The following is an 8,755-nucleotide window of genomic DNA, read 5'->3' as shown; positions in this document are numbered from 1 at the left end:
TTGTAATTTGTTAGGTACACTAGTCCAAGGCTTCAGTCTAGAGGTCCAGTTGTGTACCTTGATCAGTTCAGGCCACCCCCTGGGATGTTGACGCCGGCGAATTTTTGCCGCAAATTTTCGCGGCCGTTTCTCGAATTTATTCGCTGGCCGCAAATCACACAAATTCGCCGCAAATTTGCGCCTGGCGAATAAATTCGCCCATCACTACTGAACAGCGCCAAGTGCAACTATATGGGAACGCAAGGAGCTTTAAGGAGAACTCAACCTTCCATTAAGAAAAGCCCCTACCTACTAACCTAGATAGTCCACCCTCCCTGCTTCCCCATTGCATACTTCAATAGCCCTGAAAATGTCCCTAAAATATTTCTCACCTATCAATGCAGAGTAAGGGCAGTGGAGTTTGTTGGCACCATCTTCCGGATCTTTCGATTTTTCAGGTCCTCTTCAGATATCTTCGGGTCCTCTACAGCAATGCGGGTCCTCTTCTGCAATTTCCAGCACTTTTGGAGCATGTGCAGTCGGTACGAACTGGAAGACTGCTCCAACCGCAGATTCGCCAATATGGCGCTCTATTACAGATGAACATTGGCGATCCAGAAGATGGTGCCCACAAGCTCTGTTGTGCTTACTCCGCACTGCTAGGTGAGAAATATTTTAAGGACATATTCAAGGCTATTGAAGTATAAGGAGGGGAAGCAGGGAGGGGAGACTATCTAGTTTAGTAGGTAAGAGCTTTTCTTAATTGGGCGGTTGAGTTTCTTCTTTAATGAAAGGAGCTTTACCAGCAACTGACTGTAGAGAAGGATCCCAAATGCAATTCCATCATCATGACCCATCTAATGTGTAGAACATCATTGTTTTGATAGGATCAGGTTTATATCTGACCCTACACATGGGCAAATTTGGACAGCACTGGTTAGATCTACTTTATGGTGATAATGTAATGAGATTCCAATATTGCTACTGTTCTAGTAACCCATAGTAATCATTTAAAGTTAGCATTTACTGTCTGATGTTTTGTCTGTAACTGTTATGGTATAATAGACCTGGGTCAAAGCCAATACCTGACAGTGCTGGTCCAAGTTGTATTAGTGTCCAAGGCATGACTCCCATCCATCCCACCACTCTATGACTCCCATCCATCCCACCACTCTATGACTCCCATCCATCCCACCACTCTATGACTCCCATCCATCCCACCACTCTATGACTCCCCATCCATCCCACCACTCTATGACTCCCCATCCATCCCACCACTCTATGACTCCCATCCATCCCACCACTCTATGATTCCCATCCATCCCACCACTCTATGACTCCCCATCCATCCCACCACTCTATGGGGCAAATTCACTAAAATGCGAAGTTGCGCCAGGCGCAACTTCGCTGCTCTTCGCCGCACTTCGCCAGGCGAATTTTCGCCAGGGCTCCGCAAATTCACTAAAATCCGAAGTTGCGCACAGGGGTAGCGTAAGGTTGCGAAGTTGCGCTAGCGTTGTTTCGCTATATAAAGCGAAGTTGCGCTAGCGAAGGCTAATTTGCATACGGCGCGAAATTCAAATTTCAATGGAGGAACACGTATCTGCACTACAAATGCCTAGAAAACCTTCAAATCAGCCAATAAAATTTTTATTTTGCCCTACACATGTGCCCACTGTCTAGGTAAGTTGCCATGAGTCAGGAAATGTAGGGGGGGAGGAAGGGGAGCCCCAAAAAATTTTCGATCTTTTTCAGCCTATCAGCCATCATGTAGAAAACACGCCAGCGTTTTTTGGGACTTAGAAAAATTTTTGACTTTTTTTGAAACAATCACTATCTACTCTATTGCGCTTCGCCAGGTCTGAGGGGGCGAAGGAAGTCTAGCGTAAAAGGTAGCGTTCGCTACACTGCGCAAGTTAGTGAATTTGCGTAGTTTCATCGCTAGCGAAGATTCGCCTGGCGTAAGGTTGCGAAGTAACACTAGCGAAACTACGCCAGCGTTCGTTAGTGAATTTGCGCAGTAGCGAAAATGCCAAACGCTAGCGTTCGGCGCTTCGCGCGTTAGTGAATTTGCCCCTATGACTCCCATCCATCCCACCACTCTATGACTCCCATCCATCTCACCACTCTCTATCACTCACTACCACCTCTGCTGTCAACTTCTCATTTACCTACTCTTGTGCCAGTTGCAAAGCAACAATGCCCTCCACCAGGTCTTCCCTCCATCCCTTGCCACTAAGCAGCCACCTCTGATGCCTACCCCTAATTCTGGCCATTATGCCTGCTATTATATTAACCATCTGTTCCTGATAACAGCTGATATTCAATAAGAGCATAGGTTATCAAAGGTGGTGAAATATCCAAGTATAAAACATTATTATTTATAATATTCCTTGGACATTTCAGTTAAAAGACAGGGTAGGACTGGCTTTTCAGATTACCAGAGGATCTTCCGGTGTGCTCAGCCCACCATCATTTCAGAAGCGGTGCTGTGTGCAAGTATGGTATGCCCATGAATGTAACTCACTGTTGGAATCCTGGAGCTACTTCATGTAAAGACTCTAATTGAAACACGTTATCTCCAGGACCAAAAAAAAACTTAATTCCTTTATTTAATAATTACATTCAAAGCCATTCAGACTGGTACAGTGTATCAACTACTGACACGTTTCGTGCCCTATTTTCTGGCACTTCCTCAGAGTATGCTGGAGCTACTGCCAAGTCCAGGATGGAGGTAGCTCCAGCATCAGTATACTTGAGCTCCATTCATTAGCTGAGTTAGGATGGATGTAATTTATACCTATATGAAAGTGCAGGAGCATGTTTGGACACAACTTAATGTTGCAAATTTCAGCTTTCATCCATTTCATCTTTTTATCAAGCAGTTGCGTAAATGACCCCTTTCCTCGTATTATCAGCTGAAGGCGAGACATTAATAAAAAAACACGAATTTACCAAGCAGAAAGCATTTATTGGCTTCATTATTTAACAAAGGTTCAGAGGAGCAGCTCCTAGGACTTAAAGCAAGCAGAACAACTTGGAAGAATCTTGGAAGAATTCATTTGGGGCTTTACAATGTCGGGTTCCACGGGCTGCATTTGATCACTCTCACTGGCGATTATGTGGCTCACGAGGCATCTGGAGGCTTCATCAATATTTATATTTTCCTGTACAAAGAGAGAAGAAGAAGCTGTTATTCATTGCAGTGGAATAGAAGGCTCCAGGCTAAGATAATTTTTATTGCTGATTCTAATTATGAAAGATCTACAGCTCCTCCGCTTATGTAAGGTTACCATGGACCAAATCATATTTCCAACATTTTATTAGAATACAGTAAGAGTACAGTAAGTGTTTAATGGAATGGCGTTTGACTGCTTCAACCTATTCTGAAACAATGACGCATTGAGCAGCAAAACACATAATACAAACTAAGAATTTGGCACTCACCCAATACATTTTGTGTTACCAATGTCCTGATGGTATTGGTCCACGGTAGTTTTACAGTCCATGCCATATGCACTCTTTTTCTTCTTGCTACATGTCTACTTACCCCTTTTATGACATCTCAGTCTATGGCCTAAAGGCCCCCATACACGGGCCGATAAAAGCTGACAACAGACCGAATTGTCAGCTTATTGGCCAGTGTACGGGGCCATCCGATGGGCATCCCTGATCGATATCTGGCTGAAAGTCAGCCTGATGTTGATCGGGCAGGGTAAAAAATCCCGTCGGATCGTGGCCGCCTATGTTCATTGATGCGGTCCTGCGATCCGAAAGCCCGTATTGCCTACATTCTGGTCCGATTGTTGGGCCCTGGGGCCCACGATCGGATCAGCCCGATATCGCCCACCTGGTAGGCGATATCGGGCGATATCGAGCTGATCCGATCGTGGGCCCCAGGGCCTAACAATCGGACCAGAATGTAGGCAATACGGGCTTTCGGATTGCAGGACCGCATATCGGGGAGAGATCCGCTTATTTGGCGACATCACCAAACGAGCGGATCTCCCTGTGTATGACCACCCTAAGGCCAATCCACATCCACCGGCCCTCCAAGCTGGATCAGACTTGCCAGAGACCTGTGTACCCTGCTCAGTTATTTCCTATCACTATTGATAAGTGCACATGTGCAATGTAACACCTCTGTCCTTAACTGAGCAAGCACAGAACCATTAGGGATTAATCGGCAAATAAGTGGTTCAGCAACAGGATGATCTGCACCAGATACTCAGCTAATTTTCCATTAAAAGAAAAATATCTAAGCCTGAAAGGTTAAATCTTCTGGAAATGGCGACTGCACTGTATCAATAAATCACAAAATCATTATTGTTTTGCAGTCGACATCGTTGTGTTGATAAATGAGGAGCTTGGTCTTGTAATTCTACATTTACTTCATTGTCTAGTCGTGCTGAAACCATTCATCATGAATATATTCTTTTATCAATTCATAATGAGCTGAATGTGCATGAGCGCCTCTTTGCTGGTTATTTATCAGCAGGCTAGGTGGAGTCATTTTCTTTATCTTCTGCAGAATTCGCTCATCCCAACAACATTCAGCTTTAGGGTATTGTTTATTAATGACTAGTCGCAAGGGCCCTTCCACCCTTAGATCCCCATGCAAAAAAACAGTATCCCTGCCATTGATCTTCAAAGATTCAAGCAGGTGAAAGGTACAGGGCTCCTTAAAGGACATGTAAAGTGTAAAATAGAATAAGGCTAGAAATGCTGTATTTTGTATACTAAACATACACATGAACTTACTGCACCACAAGCCTAATCAAACAAATGATTTATGCTTTCAAAGTTGGCTACAGGGGGTCACCATCTTGTAACTTTGTTAAACATCTTTGCAAGACTAAGACTGTGCACATGCTCAGTGTGGTCTGGGCTGCTTAGGGATCGTCATAAACAAAGCTGCTTGAGTTCTGCATGGTTGTGAAGTAAGGCGGGAGCTCCCCCTGCTGTTCATAAGTATGATTGTTTCCCTGCAGAGCAGTTAGGGACCGTCTGACAATTCCTATCCACAGGAGTAAATGAAGGGAGAATTTCACTGCATACAGTCAGGTTTCTTATAAAAACGGTACACATTTTTTAATGAAAGTTTATTGGAGATAGGATTCTTTTTCATTAAAGAAAGTAAAAATGGGATTTTATTTTTTTGCCTTTACAAGCCCTTTAATTGCTTGCATCCGCTGGCACTCCAGGCTTGTATGTTCTGAATAGCATGCAAACTAGGGATGTGCCAGAGGATGCCAATGTGTTGCCAACCACCTGCCCCTCCTGTACTGAAAACAGAGAGCAGAGCAATAAGAGCCAACAGTTAATGGAGGGAAGGTGCCTAAGGTCTCTAATGTCCCATCACTGCTTTTATCCTGTCTTTTGCCAGCCACATCTATATCTGAATTATCTTTGCCAGCGGAAACATCAGCAATGTCTATGTCCAAGTCGTCCCTTCTGGGCCTAATGCTTTTTCGCACTTCTAAATTACAAATCACCCAAAAATACCTAAACTCTGCTTCAATCCTCTCCCTTGTCTCAGCTCAAGCCAATTGTTCTACCCCAACTGAAAGAAATCTCTCTCTCTCTCTCTAGCTCCTCGGGTTCCTCTCCATCTGTAATCCTGATCCTGCATTACTGGTCGCCAAACATGCGAGACTGGGTCAAATTGGAATCATCCAATCATTTCTGGTCTCCCAATTCTGATTATGAATCCAAGGAGAACTATTGAGAGATGACTGCGTTGACATTCCAATATAAGTCTTACCAAGGTCATATTCCAACCTTCTTGATAGATATCTGGCCAAATGTTGGTTGATCAGGTGGATCATTAAGCTTCTGAAACCATTTTATTGGCCTGTGAATGGCCACCATAATTCTGCCCAACTTATTCCCCCAGGATACACTTCTGCTCCAACACTGTCCAAAACAGGCATTTTATAAACAAGAAGAAATGGACAGACCTTTCCTATAAAGCACATTTCTCGGGTGAATTAAAATGATTCCCAACCCAGGGGCACACATGGAACTTAGGAAGCACTAAGCAAAAAGAATGAGTGATCTAAATCTACAAAATCCCAATAAATATTTGCAAAACTGGGGACAGATATTTGCATCATTCTGATTTTCATTGCTGTTTAGTGGTTAGAAAACCAATTTGGGAGATTTCAAAGCAGAGATTCTGTACATATTACAATTTGCCCAGAGGACTGATTTCACAGAGTGCGACAGAATTGCTCTCCATGAGCTATAGAAACTAATATCGAAGCTGAGCAATTATATCCTAATGAGGTACAGCCACTGTTCTGAAAGAATTTGTGAGAAAGGTCTTAAAAGGAGAATGCTGGATCAGAAGTCTATAAATGAATACAGAACTCAATACATTAGGGCTTGTTTTCTAAATGAGTGGAAAGAACAAAAAAATAGGAATGGTTTGTCATACTTTTTTTACCCACATTGCACCAGTCCAGTCTGTCACCGGAATCCAGAGTCACTGCCCCTGACCCAATCAGGACATGAATTCTCTAACCTTCAACTGAGTGTGATTTAAAGGAACAGTAACACAAAAAAAAAATTAAGTTTTTTGAATGCCAAAATAATGTTCTGTTATGCTGCACCGGTAAAACTAGTGTGTTTACATAAATGTACTATAGTTTATATAAATGTATCCTGTGCTTGAATGGCTGCCCCCATGGCTACACAGCTTGTTTAAATAAACTATAGTAGTACTTATCTGTATCTACTGTGTATCCTGTGCTTGAATGGCTGCCCCCATGGCTACACAGAAGCTTGTTTATATAAACTATAGTAGTACTTATCTGTTATCTACTGTATATCCTGTGCTTGAATGAATACCCCCATGGCTACAGAGCAGCTTGTTAATATAAACTATAGTAGTACTTCTCTGTTATCTACTGTGTATCATGTGCTTGAATGGCTGCCCCCATGGCTACACAGCAGCTTGTTTATATAAACTATAGTAGTAATTATCTGTTATCTACTGTGTATCCTGTGCTTGAATGGCTGCACCCATGGCTACACAGCAGCTTGTTTATATAAACTATAGTAGTACTTATCTGTTATCTACTGTGTATCCTGTGCTTGAATGGCTGCCCCCATGGCTACACAGCAGCTTGTTTATATAAACTATAGTAGTTCTTATCTGTTATCTACTGTATATCCTGTGCTTGAATGGCTACCCCCATGGCTAAACAACAGCTTGTTTTTTATAAACTATAGTAGTTCTTATCTGTTATCTACTGTATATCCTGTGCTTGAATGGCTGCCCCCATGGCTACACAGCAGCTTGTTTATATAAACTATAGTAGTACTTATCTGTTATCTACTGTGTATCCTGTGCTTGAATGGCTGCCCCCATGGCTACACAGCAGCTTGTTTATATAAACTATAGTACTACTTACCTGTTATCTACTGTGTATCCTGTGTTTGAATGGCTGCCCCCGTGGCTACACAGCAGCTTGTTTATATAAACTATAGTAGTAATTATCTGTTATCTACTGTGTATCCTGTGTTTGAATGGCTGCACCCGTGGCTACACAGCAGCTTGTTTATATAAACTATAGTAGTAATTATCTGTTATCTACTGTATATCCTGTGCTTGAATGGCTACCCCCATGGCTAAACAACAGCTTGTTTAGATAAACTATAGTGGTACTTATCTGTTATCTACTGTGTATCATGTGCTTGAATGGCTGCCCCCATGGCTAAACAACAGCTTGTTTATATAAACTATAGTAGTTCTTATCTGTTATCTACTGTATATCCTGTGCTTGAATGGCTACCCCCATGGCTAAACAACAGCTTGTTTATATAAACTATAGTAGTACTTATCTGTTATCTACTGTTTATCCTGTGCTTGAATGGCTGCCCCATGGCTACACAGCAGCTTGTTTATATAAACTATAGTAGTACTTATCTGTTAACTACTGTGTATCCTGTGCTTGAATGGCTGCCCCCATGGCTACACAGCAGCTTGTTTATATAAACTATAGTAGAGTTTCTAAAACAAATGCACCAGTTGTACCAGAAAAGGGCAAGAGTGCATTATATTTGTATTACTTTAGAACACTTTACATTTTTTAGTGTTACTGTTCCTTTAAGGAGTAACATGCCAAGGAAACCTTGTACTTACCTGGTTATTGCAGGTGTTACCTACTGGGAACCCTGGCACTGCATGCTACACCGTATGAACAAATCTAGGCTACAACTGGAATACTAGAGATACAGTAGCTGGGAGGCCTAAGTGAGGTGTGTATTTTTTTTTAACTTTTAACAGTGTGTACAAATAATTCTTTTAAATGTATATAGGTACCCAATGCTGCCCCCCTGAAACTGCAATCCTGGACAAGGGTGCCTATATATACAGTTAGGCTCATAAATATTTGGACATAGATACCTTTTTTTCTAATTTTGGTTCTGTACATTACCACAATACATTTTAAATGAAATGCAGTTGAACTGCAGACTTTCAGCTTTAATTCAGTGGGTTGAACAAAAAGATTGCATAAAAATGAACTAAATCCTTTTTTAAACACAATCACTTCATTTCAGGGGCTCAAAAGTAATTGGACCATTGACTCAAAGGCTATTTCATGGGCAGGTGTGGGCAATTCCTTTGTTACGTCATTATCAATGAAGCAGATAAAAGCCCTGGAGTTAATTTGAGGGGGGGTGTTTGTATGTGGTAGATTTTGCTGTGAACAAACAACATGCGGTCAAAAAACAAGCCATCCTTAAACTCCAAAAACAGCAAAAACCC

At 42.1% G+C, this 8,755-nt stretch overlaps 1 protein-coding gene across 1 annotated transcript in view; it reads right to left on the bottom strand.

Moving 5' to 3' along the window:
* Nucleotides 1-2,559: 2,559 nt before the first annotated feature.
* Nucleotides 2,560-8,755, bottom strand: part of rab38.S (RAB38, member RAS oncogene family S homeolog) — a 29,592-nt gene continuing 23,396 nt past the window's right edge. Inside the window, exon 3 of the mRNA XM_018250368.2 lies at nt 2,560-3,146. Within this exon, the coding sequence (XP_018105857.1) occupies nt 2,991-3,146 (156 nt within the window). The 3' untranslated portion in view covers nt 2,560-2,990. The remainder of the gene's footprint in view (nt 3,147-8,755) is intronic.

The sequence above is a fragment of the Xenopus laevis genome, chromosome 2S, assembly GCF_017654675.1.
Source record: "Xenopus laevis strain J_2021 chromosome 2S, Xenopus_laevis_v10.1, whole genome shotgun sequence".
Lineage (NCBI taxonomy): Eukaryota > Metazoa > Chordata > Amphibia > Anura > Pipidae > Xenopus > Xenopus laevis.
This window is presented reverse-complemented; position numbering and strand designations above follow the sequence as displayed.